The following is a 16459-nucleotide window of genomic DNA, read 5'->3' on the forward strand; positions in this document are numbered from 1 at the left end:
CACCATTTTTAATTACAGACAGCCCTGTTTTCTTGGTAACTTTTTTGGCTTAACTGGAATGGAATGGGTACCAGTTGTGCATTGACTCCAATTACTATGAATATTATCTGATAAGAATAGATAGTTACCTTCCTTAACCCCACTTCCATATTTTTCAGGTTTTGTGACCCAAATTTAATATTCATATGGAATGTTTTGTAACTTAAAATTACCTTTATGTACAAAAGTCATCCCCTTTTGGCCCAATTTAACTTATTAGACAGAAAAGACATCTAAATTTTTTTTTATATATTAAGTTGTATAAGGTACTTCTGTCATCAGCAGGTGTACGCAAACTTCAGGTTCCTCCCCAGTGCTATGTCTGGGGAGCTTTTCTGTAACATTTTGTTATGGATGTCTTTTTTTTTTTTTTTCTCTCTCTTTTTTTACCCACTGTTTCTAATGTCAATCTCATTAATTATCTTTACAGTTCCTATTCAACTTTTCATGACATGGAAGTGTTTTTACATGGTCTTGGTCTAGAACACATTAGAGGATTATTGCAGGTAATTTTGTGGTGTATTTGCTACCTGTGAAGTAATCTGTGAAAGCAAAATGCACCTACTGCATTTAAAAAAAAAAGTTATATTACCATTAATATATTAATTACAATAAATTTGTTAAACATAATTTTTATATAAAATGAGAAATTAAACTGCAGTGAACTAAACTGGATTTTTTGATTATGTGTTGATTAGTCACAACATTTGATGGTTCTAAACTAGACAGATCTTTCATTGCTTCAATAATGGTGTTTGGTAGCTGGTTTTGTTCCTGGAAACAGAAGTAAAACAGGGAAGAAAATGAAGTTGAAACTGTTTTATTCTGAGATTCTTTTTGATGGCAGAAACCCTTTTGTTTTATACAGGAACAAGATATTGCTTTAAGACAACTTCTGACCATGCAAAAAGATGACTTAATACAGGTCAGTTTACTACTTTAGAATTTAATTTTATTTTGTCCCCTTTTTAGAATGTTTTTTTATGTCTTACCTTCTCATCATAAATGTCCAACCTTGCAAGAATTCTTTCAGCATCTTCTGCAACTGCTTGAATTTTAATGTGAATATAGACAGGCTTTTTCTGAAGTATGTAATCTCACAGAAAAATGAGTGATTGGGGATGAGTAGGAAATAGTTCTAGCTTAAATGTTAGTTGTTACCATTTTTAGATTTTCTGAAGGGGAAGTCAGTGCTACGATAAACAGCAGATAATACTGAACAGCTACTTTAGATGTGGTCCTCCTTTGTGAGGTGGTAATTTTTGCTGGAGAAAGAGGAGCTCTCTTACATTAAAATTGCTTAAATTGTAGAATCTTGTACCCCAAACAGGTTTGTAAAATCTTATCCCAAAAAAGGGAGAAAAGACAAGATTTTGTTTCTTAAAGTTTACTGCATCTGGGAAGGTTGGTCTTTTGCTGTTTGCAAAGGTTGGTCTTTTGACTAAATGATGCATTATTATAAGGCTTCAGTTCTCAGCTGAGATGTGGTGGTTGCTTTTCTTTATTCTTGCTGGAATTTTTCCTGTAGGAAGTGAAAGGACTTTTTGTGTTTACTGGAGGATACTGTAATAAAATTCAATTATAGGAGCCTCATTGGAACAATGTAAGTACTTCAAGCTGCAGGATTCTTCTGAGCATTCTGTACTGGAGAACTTCGGAGTCTCTGGTCTGGGATTCCAAAGACACTTTGTAAAAACAGCTGCTTCAAGACTGCTTCCTGTCCAGTAAGGACTGTACTGGAGCTAGCCATGTCCTTAGTGTCAGCTTTTTTCCTCCTAATCCTGGTACCAAAGAGGTGTGTGTTCTGGTAGTTGGATCCAACATTGTATTCCTTTAGAGTGGATGTCAACAAGGATTGTTTTGCTTGATGTTTTGTCTTGTAACTGAGTAGTTAATTTTTCTGACAGAACTCACAAAGTAATTCTGTATTCTCAGGGGGTGTTCATATAGGGAGCTTTGTCAATGAAGGCACTTTTAAGAGTTCATCTAGGGCAAAATATTGGAAGACATGCCAGTGTGTTGTGATGTAACTGCTTTTCTGAAGCCTCAGGATCATTGGACAACATTCTGGTGTCCTGTGATTTTTAGAACTCTAAAGCCCCTGTTGATAGTAGTTTTGTCCTTTAGGGAGATTCTTGTGGATTTCTTCTCACTACCGTATGATCTGCTGTGTTGGGCATGATTGCATTAAACTGTAAATCTGTCTGAGTGTATGATCATACTGATCACTTGCTTTTGTAGTAGGTATTGTAGTTACTACCTGTTTTTGTGCAGGGAACATTGTGGGAAGAGGAGAGAATTGTAGACTTCAGTGAACAGCTAAGCTTTATGGTTCCCTCTCCAAAGAGGTGTAATTTCACTCAAAATTTTACCTGTTGTTTCAGTGTCCTAAATTGTTCAAAGCTCACTATTATAAAAGCAAAAAGGCTTTAAACAAACTGAAATAACTACAGGGATCAGCTGGTTCTATACAGGAAGATAATATCCGTAAGAATTGAATTGCTTTGTCTGTTAACTTTGAAACAGCAGGAAACAGTTCCTGAAAAATAAGTCATGCTTTGTCAATGGACATAAATTTAATTAGTGGGTCTTCAGTTGAGAAGTTAAAAAATGGCATAACACTCCTAGCTTATTAGCTCTTCATAAGTTATCCAAAATTCTTCATGCAGTCTTGTTTTAGAGCTCTGCTAACGGTTTCTCCCCACGCTGCTGATAGAACAAATCTAATCTGTTTCCTTGTAACTTCAGAGTTGAAAGTTTTTACTGTGATGGCAGACTTTCAACTAACAGCCAGCTGTTTTAAACAGCCTGGATCTTATTACTACAAAGATTAATGATGACCTTTGATGGATGCCTCTGAACCAAGCTGCTTTGTATCCAGAGAACTGGGGAGAAATCCTGTCATTAACATGATAAGCTTTCCTCCATCAAACAATATAGGAAGATATTTTCTCTGTAAATAACTTTATCTGTATTCTGCTACAGAGCCTAAACAATGAGTCTTTCAAGCTGAAATCCTTACATTCCTTACGCTTATAAACTATTCTGTTCTGGAAAAACATGTTCAATATACGGGGACATGTTTTTTCAACATTTGGAGGATTTGTCTACAGTACTTATGACACATTTTTTTATTTTATTTTAAGCATGTTTCTGATAAGATAGCAACAGAAGCAATTTCTCTTCTGGATCCATTTAGGACTAAAAAGGTTTCTTTCTTACATTTTATTTAATTTAGAATAAGAGAAATTTGTGTCTTGTTTTGGATTTGAGACTGTGTAATGAAAACTTGATACATCAAAATTCAAATTATAATCTAGAACTTTAACTACATAATTGGATAATTATCTGGTCTGTGTGCTTTTATATCACAGGTCCAGGACTCATTCCTCTGCCCCCACTCTCTCTGGTGAAAGCATTTAATATTTGACAGAAATGTGTCAGATTATTAAAATTAGTGGTTACTTGGGCAAAGTGGCATTGATGTAAGAGTTTGTGCATAGCTTCACTGGTTTTATCTGTGCAGTGTGTCATCTTTCATGTGTTGAGGCTATCTTATTCACCTCTTGTCATATTCATGCTGGAGTGACTTGGGGCTTGGATTTTGAAGGGCTGCCTTGTATGTATTTAAGCAAAGAATAAAATAGATGTTCCTAGAGTTGATCTGGCTAAAATTGAGAGTGCATATAGTCTCTTTTACAGATATGAGTAAATCATTGTACAGCACTTGCACATTCTTAAACATGGCCACTTCACAATAATACTTGGATAATTTGGACTGTGGAACACAAGTGAACCAACACCGACTTAAAAATTCACTTATCCATCGAGAAGGGCTTATTGCACTGTGGTTGTTCCATGTATTCATTACTGCATGAACAGTCAGGTTCTGGGTCACTTCATGTTGTTGCAAAGATGATCTAGTAAATGGGAAGTAGTTTGGATTGATCTATCAACCTTCTGTCTCTAAGTTCTGCACCTTTTACCACTAAATGCAGAATCAGTGTGGTGGTAGAAGGCTTTATCTATAGTGACATTTATCACATTCTTTACTTCCTGCAAAATATTTTCCTGAGAAATACATGGTTGTGCTCAGTGATCCTTTTGCAGAAGAACAAAATGATGTTTTATTTCTAGGGGAACAAAGTACATATTCCTGATATGCTGGTCAGAAAGCTGCTTCCTGATTTGCTGGTTTCAAGAATGAGAAGGTGGAGTCAAAAGCAAAGGCAGTCTTCACAATAGATCCTGCTTTAAGCAAGATAGTTTTAATTCCTCAAGAATAACTGCTTTTGTAGAAATCTGCTGACTTATTCATGATAAAATGACTGCTGTAATGCTTTGTAAGCCTTAAGAAAATATTAGTTCATACCAGAAAGGGCTCCACAGGGCAAACCTGAAAACTGATGAATTGAGCAAACTTACAGCTCAACACAGATGAAGCAGATTATTCATACAAAACTCAGATTTTTCTATCTTAAGGCTGCTAGGGATATTTGCTGAAAAGACTTCAGTATAATTCATTTAGGAATGAATGGAAACCTGTTCAAAAGTTCTTGACACCTGTAGTTAAATTCCCAATTAATCTTGTTGGGATTTTTTATTACTGAAATACTTACTTGTCTATAAACTTAACATGGTTTTGATATATTTAAAGGTGCACTTTTGAGTCCATAATTATTTTTTAGTTCTAATTGGTGGAGAATCTAAAGGACAGTTTTATACAGTCCCAATGAACAATGAGTCTCATAACACTGGATGTCAGAAAAAAGCAAGCCTTTCCCTAGGCACGATCTCTTCCCTAGACTGTTGATCTGATGTAGGTTATCAGCTGTTCATTCAAAATTCTTTCTGACAGAAATCTGGGAGACTGCAAACACTAACATCTTGCAGATTTCTGAGGGTGCAGAAGGTAACTTCAAGTCCACAGAATATCAGTGAGGGTCCCATATAGTCTAGGTTTGGAGACTGAGATCCTTGCAGTCTCAAATGCAGGATTGGTCTATTCCTGTTGAGTCAGGTACTCAGTTGGTGCCTTAGTAGCAAAGTTAAGAGGTTTTCTGGTTGTGTGCCAGGAGCATGTTAGGGCTGCTAGCATTAGAAGTCCTGTGTTGCACAGCAGCCTGTCAGATGAGCAAGGGAAATACTGAATGTGCCACAACAGCATTTATTTTTTAACAAATAAACTGTTGTTTTTTTTTTTCATTAAGTGTTCTGCAAGAAAACTCTCAGTCTAGGATTTAAATATGGTTTAAAATTTAATCCGAAATACTTGATGGATAGCACAGCTGCCAGTGTTTTCTGCTCCAGGCATCACTTAGAGAATCTGTTACATGCTATGTATCTTTTTTGTTTTCCTCTAAAATTCACCATCTGATGTTGATTTGATAATTTCCACTCTTTCTGAGTTAATGCTGTATCACCATCACGATGATTTGTTATCTTGCTGTCAGAGATGATTCGGATAATTCTGAAATGGAAAGCCTAACATCCTGACAAGACAGGGGTACTTAGGCAAGCTGCTATTATTTTTTTAATAAACCCTAAACAGATTTTAATAAACACTAACAGATTACACAGAGTATCCTGTGCAATTTCAGTTCATCACTTCCTCATCTCTTGTCATTTTGTTCTGCATCATTGAATATTTTCTGTGGTTTTATTTTTTCCTTTGTCACTTACATACATTTTAGCTGGTTGCAATAACTTAAAAAGAATTTCTTTTAAATCTTAATATTTAGAATCTAGTGAAATGTATTACTGTAATGTTATGTCTAGTAAGTTTAAATGTAAATCATATTTGAAATTACTCTTTACATTTAAGATTGGCATTACAAATCCTGGAGATCAACAGAAACTCCTAGATGCTATTAACGATCTACAAGTGGAAGAAAAAAAATTTGAAGACATCTCTGAAATTATGAAGCTGGAATTGAGGTATTAACAGTATATCTAAGGAAGTGGAAGTGAAACGTTAACAATATAAAGGTGACTGTGTTATTTTCTGTGGCTCAGAGGTAAAATTGTTTCACACCTTACCCTTAATGCATAACATTCATGAGAATATGCAACTTAGTAGATAATGAGAGCTGGTGGTGGTTGTGTTTTGCACAAAGATGGTTGGGAGCTCAGACAAGGTAGGCTCTGTTAGTCTTCCAGTCAAATCTGTCTGATTTTAAGATGCTGTAAAAAAATTGTCGGAGGGAGAGATGCGTATAACTTCTGCATAGGCCTTTAATTTTCAACTTGTAAAATAATATATTGTACATGTGTATCTTAAATCATAAATGCTACTTCTGTTTAGATTCCATATTTTTTCACTAAGACATCATTGTTTTTCTCTTCCATTAGAAGCAGTTTTAACTGACTTCTAAAATATCTCCTTTTTTTATCTTACCAATTAAGAAGTTTAGAAGCTATTTTCCTTATCATAGATTATATATAACAGTAGCTTTATAAGGAAATTTTTTTCAGAAAGTGTTACTCTTTCAGACTCCCATTCCAACTTGGTACTTTTTCCCATTATAGTATTAAGGCGTCAGCTCTGCAACACCTCTCATGCTTCTAGTATATATAGTCTGTGCAGTACCATAGAAGCCAGGCCCAAGCTGAGAGATACATTCCTTAGCAACCTTATTAAACTTAATAAGTTCCCCATGCTCTGCTAGAGCACTCCACATCCAGCACAAAATGAAAATGAAGCATATAGTAAGTACAAGGGAGCCTTAAGATTTCTAAAATCTCTTTTTTTTTTTTTTTTTTTCCTGGAAGACACACCTAGACCTCAATTTAAATTCCATGCTCATATCTTTCCTATTCCTAGTTCTCCAACTTACAGAAGTATAGTTACTAAAAATGGATTAGGTAGTAAAGGTTCAGTTCCTCTTTGAAGTGTTTGTATTTCCCTCTTGACTAGCAATCTGACAGCTGTGGTGGTACTCTCATAGATATCCCTTCCCTCTCCAAAATACTGGGGAGAGCTGTCTGTACTACTTAAATTATGTAAGGTTAGAGTCCCTGTTAGTTATGTTGTTCATGGGCCAAAAGAATATGCTTGGATTCATATTCAATCTGTATATGTCTCTATGCTTTGGAGGAAACTGAATTGCACTGACACTGTGCATTAGCAGTCATTTCATGATGTCATCCTGCCATAGTGTTTTCTTTAAAGTCCCAGTTCATGAGGCTGTCCAGTATGCATTCCACTCCCAACCAACCATTCATACACTGCTTGCTCCCAGTGCTGGTATCTTTACCCATTACTGTGTTTATGAAAAAGAGACTTTGTGGCCTGCTTGAGGAATGTTTTTGCATCACAATACAAAGTTTGAGCTGTCGGACTTGGGATGATGGACAATGCATTTGAGGAAGCTCTTGAACAGCTGAAATGGTCTGGAAGAGCAGGGAGTTCGTGTCCTGATAGAGGACTTTGATGTTTCTTCTGGTCTGTGAGGAGATTTCATTCAGAGACCCATCAGAGATAAGGAATTGGCTGGATATTCACACTGGGCAAGAGTTGTCGGCAACAGCTCAATGTCCAGCTGAAGACTACTAAAAAGTGACAATCCTCAGGGGTTGGTGTTGGGGCTGGTACTGTTTAACATCTCTGCTGGAGACATGGAGACTTGGATTGAGTACACCCTCAGTATGTGTACCAATGACACAGAGCTGTGTGGTCTGTTGGAGGGAAGGGCAGACCTTGACAGCACTGAGTGATGGGTGCATGAAATTCAGTAAGGCCAAGTATAAGTGTCCTGGGTCAGGACAATCCCAAGAACAAGTACAAGCTGGACAGAGTGGATTGAGAGCAGCCCTGAGGAGATGGACTTGGGAGTGTTGGTTGATGAGCATTACAGAAACACAGAATATCCTGAGCTGGAAGGACCCACAAGGATCATCAGATTCAGCTCCTGGAAGAAGCTCTACATGACCCAACAAATGTGCACTTGCAGCTCAGAAGGCCAGTTGTATCCTGGGCTGCATCAAAAGAGGAGTGGCCAGCAGATTGAGACGGGATGCTCCCTATCTACTCTCATGATACTCCACCTGGACTACTGCAACCAGCTCCAAGACCCCCAGCGTAAGAATGACATCAGCCTGGAGGGAGTTCCGAAGAGGGCCACAAAGATGAACAAGAGGGCTGGAGCACCAGTCCTATGAAGACAGGCTGAGAGGAGAGAGGACCTAAAAGGGGCCTACCAGAGAGCTGGAGAAAGACTTTTTACAAGGGCATGTAATGATAGGACAAGGGGGAATGGCTTCAAATTGATGGAGGGCAGGTTTAGATGAGATGTAAGAAAGAAATTCTCTACTGTAAAGGTAATGAGGTATTAGAATAAGTTGCCCAGAAAAGCTGTGGATGTCCTATTTATACAAGTGATCCAGGCTAGTTTGGATGGGACTTTGAGCAAGCTGGTCTAGTGGATGGTGTCCCTATCTATGGCAGAGGGATTGGAACTAAATCATCTTAAGGTCCCTTCCAACCCAGATATTCTATGATTCTGTAATTCTCCATCAAAAGAACTGTGTACTTTCAAAAGAGAATCCTGCATGTGTATACATGTGCTGCAGACTGAAGAACTAAACTTTTAGCATGCAGGAGGATATAAACTGGTATGATAACAGCATCTGAGCCATTTGTATTAAAATAGAGGCATTGCTGCTGAGCTCAGGTGGTAGACCAGGGATCTCCTGGGTGCCTTTGGAAATGGATGTTGACTCTTCAGCAAGCAAAACTAACCTACAGTTTAAGGGGACTTTGCCCAGTTTAAGCTTAAGGAATTTTTATGTTCAAGTGTATGCTTTTCTCAGATTGTCCCACAGTGTTTAGTACATACATTCAAGCAGAGCAGCTTAAAAATTTGAACAGAGGGAGTAAGTAGAGAAATACAAAAAATTATCCATTCATTGTGTGCGGCCAAATACAGTGAAATACCCACACAGTATCTGATGTAGTCTCACACACCAGTGACATATCTTATTCCTAGCATAGTGTGGGTTTAGATCATATGTAGTTCTCAAAAGCAGAAAATAATTGATTAATTAAAGATTGAAGTACACAAAATATGACAGCACTTCAGTTGTGGCAAGCACTGCATAGTTTTCTAGGAAATTGCTTAACGTACTCTAGGCATCTGACCTTTAGACTAAAATCTTTGGCTATGTTTACATGCTATTATATAAAGATTTTACTTCTCACTTGTTCAAAGTCATTCTGTGAGAAGGAGAATCAGTCATTAAGTCATAGAAAAACTAACATAGTAGAAAATCTTGAACTGATTGATTATAAACTTATGAAGTGTCCAGCACTGTGTAGCCACTGATGTTTTGACAGCCATTAATTCTTTCTTAAACTGATAATTTTTTGAATATGTTATTTCCATTTCTAAATAGAAGAGCATGTCATCGCAACAGGTATAAAATTTGATGAAAATGGGGAGTTTTTAAAGAACTATGGTGTAGTGAAGTAGTATGATAAATGTTTTTCTTTTTTCCCTCGTCCCTAATTCAAGCCTATGACATAGTTTATATTTGCCAAGAATCCTTCCAGAACTCCAAAAGATAATTTCCTTTGTAATAAAATACAAAAGGTGCCAGCAAAAAAGTAATCTAAGTAGAAGAAAATACTTATGATTATGACTTGATTATGATAATATGGGAGAAGCTTTCAGACTATCTCCAGATGCTTAGTGTTTCGGCTTTTTACCTGAAATACTTAGTTCAGTTACATTGTTCTGAAACAAGCAGTAGTTTATTTTATAAAAACAAACCAACAGGCTTTTGTACTTCTCCATTTTCATGAAAACCGTGTCCAGTACTGGTTTTAAACCTCCGGCATACCTATTAACGCTTCTGTATATTTCTGTTTTAAATGTTAAAGTCTTAACGTTCAGCATATCACAGATGTCCTGAGCAGTGGCAGAAATTTTACTCACTAATGATCCTGTGTCCAAAGTTGAAGGAAAGCACTCTGTCACACTCAGTGACCTAAATTCCATCTCCATTTAGATACATGCACTACATTGGCATGTAGCTTAGTTTAGCTGTTAGACAGATTTCGTGGATACCTTTTTGCCCTCAGAAGAAAGAAGCAAGTGCTGTGAGTATGTTGCATTTAGGTTTAATAGCATATTGCCTAGGGAATGGAGGAGTGTAGTCTGAGTTAGTTTATTCAGATCCTATGGATCTGCAGAACAAGAAATTCTGCAGTAGGAACTTGGAATTGTCTCTTGTTTTGGCCCTGCCTATTATTGACCCAAACAGATTAGAGTTAGCAGAAACTTTCCTACTGGAGATACAGACACTTCTTAGGAGTTTCAGAGTTTTGAGAGCTCACTCAGTAAAAGCAATTGGATGATCTTCCTTGCCCTCTATCCCTCTTCTTTGTGAGCAGCAACAAGTTTCTGGCTGGCACCATGACTTATGACTAAAATTCTCTGACATTCCAGTAAAATTGAGTCAGTGTCATGTGGAAGCTCTAGAAACTTAAAGCTAAAAATAATCTCTTAATTTTTTCTATCCTTCTCACCACTTCTTGGAGACATGGGTCAAACTAATTTTGAGAATTAACTTCCTGCTTGTGTTTGAGCACCAAGTAAAAATTTTCTTTAAAATAGATAATACCAGATATTTTAGGCTCTCAAGTATATGTTTCCAGATCTAAGGGCCAAGCCAATATTACTGAATTCTTATTTTCTTCAACTCTGTTGGAGACTATGTTACCCTAAACCTAGTCATTTCAGTTCTAGCTCCAAAGTACAAACCAGACTTTTTCTCTCACATATACCTCAAAAATGTAAGGTGCAGGTCAGATATATTGTCCTTCAAAAATAAGGCATTGGAGGGAGGGGATGGGACAAACAAGGGGAAAAAGAACCCAAACAACTTGCTAAAATGTTAAATGTCTGACATCTACTCAATTTTAAAATGATACTGTTTTTTTTGTATGTTATGAAACTGCATGTCTAACTCACTAGCCAGTGTTGAAAATCTATATGTGATATTCAGGTTGCAAGTTACAGCATTTGAAAAATAACAATTTTTTTTTTTTTTTTTCCTAGTGAAGATGAATTGCTCAATTTTCTTCAGAAGTTGAATAAAGAGTGTAGTAAGTTGATCATTCCTGTGCAGACCATGAATAACCATTTCCTCAAAAATTCTCACAAGGTACTCAACCAAAAAGAAGTTGGATTTAGAGTGCATTATTCCACCTTGTAAGAAATAAAAACTATGAATATTCAGCAATAATCTTGGTTATTGCATAGTTATAGGAAGCTGTCCAATGCTCTTTCTCTAAAAGACACTTCTTAAAAATAATATATTTCAAAGAGTTAGGCCATACAGCTAAAGTGACAAAAGTTTCCAACAAAGGTGGCTAGGGAGTAGTAGCTTATTGTGCATAAATCATACAATTTAAACCCAACATAAATGCAGTTATAGACCTTTTCTGGCACTGTCTTTTGTGATACATGAACTGTAGAATACTAAATTAAAATCTACCATTATGTAATTACGGCAAATAACTAATTATTAACAGATGATACTACAGTGGGCACCAACTGAATGTTATACTGAAGTCTGCAAAGACGTGATTTGCAGTGTTGAAAAGTTGGGAGAAGAAGTTGGCAAACTGAAGGACCTTGTGGTGGAGGTGGGTATGTGTGAGTGAGGCTGTTAAATACTGTGTACAAATTTCTGATGCAACCTCAAATGTGACATCCCTCAGGGAAATGTTTCATACCTTGGTCTGCCAAAAGCTATTTAGCCTTAGCTTGGACATTGCATCAATCTCTCCCCCTTCCACCTTTTCATGAACAGAAAGAAAAATAATCTCTAATATTCCACGGAAGTGTGGAGAATCTCCAAAAGAAAGTATAATCTACATTTTTCTTTCTGCTGCATGAAAGAATTAATTGGAATGTATCCCTGTGTTCTTGGACAGCCACTGTGGCATAGAGGCCATGCTGAATAGACTCTTACTTTTTAATTAAGGAATCTTTTGTTTAGAATTATTGGCTCACAAGGAAGATACTAAGGTTTTATGGATTGAATGGGAGGCATCCCAGATAACTCTGGAGAGTGACAAAAGAAGAGGGTGGGAGAGGTCAAGGCTAGATGTTAGCACCACATCAGTCATTCTCAAGCCAACACAGTGACACTCTCTTGTCAGATGGGGTCATTTTAAGTAATAGGCTGGTAAAATGAACGGCCACTGGGGTAGGGTAAATGGAGCATCAGTGTCAGAAAGGAATTTGTTGCTGAACGAAGCCATGTGGAACTCAGACCTTGAGTATAATGCTACTAATGCAATTTCCTGTAGTTTAAGTTAATTTTGAGCAATATAACAGCCTTCTCCCAATAAATCCTTTAACACCAAATAAATATTAAGAGGTAGTGACTGTGGCAAAGAACTTGCTAGCTATTTATTCATTTTTTTGCATATGCAATCATCAATTGTGTATATATTTGCCTCCAGTTATAAGGGCTGGGAGGGTTCCAAGTTCAGTGCCACTTCACTATCTGTCCATAAGGTTTTATAGCTGTCGAGACAAAGCATGGTGTCTTTGTATCTAGTGTGAAACAGCCTTCTAATTACTTCAAAAATGCAAATCCTTATTTTTAAAATCCTGTTATGTTTTATGAATTTCACTTACGAATACTTTAATACAAGACATTTTTGTGCTACTTTATCTATAATGGAGCACTTTTGAATGTAGAGCACCCAAGCGTTTGTTATGAACGTGTGAATGTAAGTGAAACAGTTAAACCTCTTACATAAAATGCTTCCCTTGAAGTTTTCAGTACTGTTTGCTAAGCTTAGTCATGACAAAACTTTGCCAGCAGTACATGTCTTAGCATATAATTTTTGAAAATACAGTAAATGAGACGGCCTTCCAAACACTGTAAAGTAAGGTAGGAAATGGGAACGTAACCCTGCTGTCCTTTATGACAAGACTCCACTCAGGTTTGACATGTATTTAAGAAGGCACTTGTTAGGTACTTTCCACTCTCCCTTTAATTTTGAGTAAGTTGAATCTGTTACATATTTAACTGCCTTTTTAAAGAAGCAGGTCTTTTAGTAATTAAATGGCAGAAGTTCTAGTTAAAACATTAGATAGTCAGAGTTCAATTATTTTGTTATTAGATTTTTGTAGCACATAATAATAGTAGTGGTTTACTCCATAGTAATTAAGTTTGTAAATGAACAGTTTGTTTTTCTTATATAGGTTACAGAATAATTGAACATCAGATAAGATGAACGTTTACACACATTTATTTCAAATTAAGTAGGACAGAGAAAGAAGTAATATCAATCCTAGCTGCATACAGATGTTTATGACTGGGTACTTTATAATCTACTTAAGAAGCTTTCACACTAACTTTTTTTTTTTTTTTGCACTTTTTACATGGATTTAACATCTGTCTCAGTATGAAAAGAAGGATAAACCTAACCAAGTGAAACTTCCAGAAAAAGCAGCCACCTTGGAAAAAAGACTTACAAAAATGGGAATGGTAACATTGCTTGGATTTGGTTTTTTCTTGTGTGTAATTAAATTAGTAGCAAAGAGAACCTGAATTTAAGTTTAGTGCTGTTTCTCATCGTATCTGTAGTAATTGTATCTTGTTTGTATGTACTTTGAACTAGAAATAAAGTTACTAAAAATTAAAACAGTTACTTAAGAGCATCTTAGGGTTTTATTTTGAAATTCATTGTTTTTATAGAATGTAGGTCTAAAATCTTGTCTAAGCTGCTTTTCTTTTTTTGGCATAAAACTGTGATTATTGGTTACTAATTACTAGTTTTGGTTTTTTATTTTTACCTGTTCAGAGGTGAATATAAACAAATTCTGATTATATATTACATGTGTGTATTTAAAATTATACTGCAGATGTGTTTTGGGAGTTGGCAGGATTTAAAATATTTATCACTTTCAATTTTGTGTTGATAAAGATCTTTTCTCTTGCAGAGAGATACACTTATTTTTTTCTTTTCACAATCAAGAGAATTGTGGAGATTTTGTTGCATTTTGTCTAAAAAGTAATTTCCCATTGAACTATGATACTTAAATTATGCCTGAAATCTCCTTCCTTAGGGATACTCGCATCTATTAAGAGTTTCAGCACTTCTATTAAAAGGATTATAGTAGTACTTTGCTGTAAGAATGCAGACAATTTAGAAGGCATAACAGCTTGGTTTTTCTTTGTCTGGTCTTTCACTACAAATTTTTTTTTAATAATTTCTCCACTTAAAAAAGTGTTTGTAATCCCACAGTGAAACATTTGTAACTGGTTTTGATCTGCTTACTAAACCAGGTATGTTGGGAAAAAAGGAAGTCGGTGTAAGTGAATTCAAACTATTTGTTTTTGCACATTTCAGTAAACATCTGTAAAAATGCTGAATATTTTGGAAGGAACATTTTTCTTTCAAAATTAAGCAAAGAGAGTCCAAAAAAACATAAATCTGAATGGGTGTGTGAAACTTGGTTTCTGAGTTTTCAGAATGTTTTCTAGAGTCTAAACCTTTGGTTTTCCCTCTGGAGACTAGTAAGAAGATAAAAACTTGGGTCCTATTCCAATCATTGTTACTGCTGTTTTCTGCTTTTCTTAGAGAATTGCATTGGGTGTTAGTGTGTTTCCTTTTTACTGCAATTGTTTTACCTTCTTTCATCCTTCAATGCCAGGACCATCACACAGTGATGAGACCAGAGGTAAAAACAACATAAATTGCAGGGGTTTTTCTGTTTTCTTCTGCTCCCAAACTGATATCAGAGGGGATAAGCTGTATTCACCACCACCATCTGCCAGAGGTGGAAATGAACATTCTATCAGCATGAACAAAGTATATAAAAGGAAATACTGAAAAAATAGTTCTCTGGTTCTTCATATTACTGTAGAATTAATCATAAACTAACAGGGCACATATTGTGAAAGGAAGAACCTTTTATATACACACCACTCTTCCTCTAATCAATTTAAAATACGGTTAAAATGCAGTTGCTCAGTGATGGGTCGGCTCACAGGTAGTACTAGAACTTTGTCACCTAATGTCTTTTGGGAGTTTCTGTTGGGTGAAGGTGTTTGGGGTTTTTGGGGTTGGTAGTGGAGGGGGAGTGGCCAGGCATGTTATACATACTGTTTCCTACATGTAGTTTTTGCATTAGTTAAGTGGAATTATTTCAACTGCTCATAAGGTTTCTGCCCTTCAAAAGATTCTGTTTCTTAGCCCTTACTTCCCCATTTAAGTGACAAATTGCATTAACAGAGGCACTTCAAAGGACACTGAATATAGCTTTCAAGATACGCATTTCCTGCCACTAGTAGATCTTGACATTTGTGATAACAAAGATTCAAACTCTACTTCCATCAATTTGAAGAAAAGATCTGGTCAGCTGGAGAACTTCTAAGCTGAACTTGGAGCTCTTACAGTTGAACAGAAAATCTGCTCCAAAAAAGTTTTACCAGTATTTAACTAAATTATTCTGCCTTCGGTGTAAAATACTTAGGGGGCAAAAAAAGTAATGCATGATAGTTGCTGGTAATTTTTTTTCAAGTGTGAGAGTTATTATAAAGTGTTTTTTGCAGAAGTGAGTCAAAGGTCTGAACTTCAGGAGATGTCCAAAATACATTTGGAAGAAGCTGGTCTTTTTGAATTATCTTATGGGTCACCTGTTTCTGATGCTTGTAGTCACAATTGCAAGCACACATGTGAGCATCATTTGAGTTAAACATAAGCCTTGTGCTAACAGTATCCTTGGCATCCTGTACTGTTCAAGTATAGTATCCAAAATTCCGTAAACCATTCACAAGAAGCAAGAGTCTTGGAGTAACCACTTTGTTTTCATTAATTGGTCAATCAGAAACTATGTTGCATGAGGAGGACATTTTAAGAGCCAAATGAACAAAGAATATTTTAACATACCATATCATTAAAAAAATAATAAAATTGCATTTACCTTCTTGGATTCCAAACTTGGGCTTAGATGATGGATTTCATATTTATTCAAATAAAGGATATATTGATATCCTTTATTCACTTTCGTGTTGTTGCAGTGCCTCTTTCAAATTCTCTGACAAGGTGTCACAATATGGTAGTGATAGAGCAGGAAGCAAAGAGAAAGATTGCTTCAACATCTGACTCTTGAGCTACACTTCCAGAATTCTTACCCCCACCAGCACCTCCTAAGGGAGCCTTCATATGAAAATGTCCCTGCTGAGAGGCCTCCTTCTGCAAGCCATCAAATTGCAGTCATTATCCTAGAACAGTAAGAATACAATGATTTGCACATCTATGAGGGGATTGGAGGAGAATGCTAAAGAGCTTTGCATGTATTAAGCAGGTAAACTGCACAGCCCTGCTTCTGTTGTTCTCCTCCCACAGTAGTGCAAATTGAAATGCTGAGGATTGAGTGAGTTGGACCTC

The 16459-nt window shown here is 36.3% G+C and overlaps 1 protein-coding gene across 1 annotated transcript in view; it reads left to right on the forward strand.

The window, feature by feature from the left end:
* The window catches only part of ASZ1 (ankyrin repeat, SAM and basic leucine zipper domain containing 1), a 35716-nt gene extending 22096 nt beyond the window's left edge, over window positions 1-13620 (forward strand). Inside the window, 6 exon segments of the mRNA XM_021553458.2 lie at window positions 470-545; window positions 908-964; window positions 5864-5976; window positions 11100-11205; window positions 11576-11689; window positions 13468-13620. Of these exon segments, the coding sequence (XP_021409133.2) occupies window positions 470-545; window positions 908-964; window positions 5864-5976; window positions 11100-11205; window positions 11576-11689; window positions 13468-13620 (619 nt within the window).
* The last annotated feature ends 2839 nt before the right edge of the window (window positions 13621-16459 follow it).

The sequence above is a fragment of the Lonchura striata genome, chromosome 5, assembly GCF_046129695.1.
Source record: "Lonchura striata isolate bLonStr1 chromosome 5, bLonStr1.mat, whole genome shotgun sequence".
Taxonomy (NCBI): domain Eukaryota; kingdom Metazoa; phylum Chordata; class Aves; order Passeriformes; family Estrildidae; genus Lonchura; species Lonchura striata.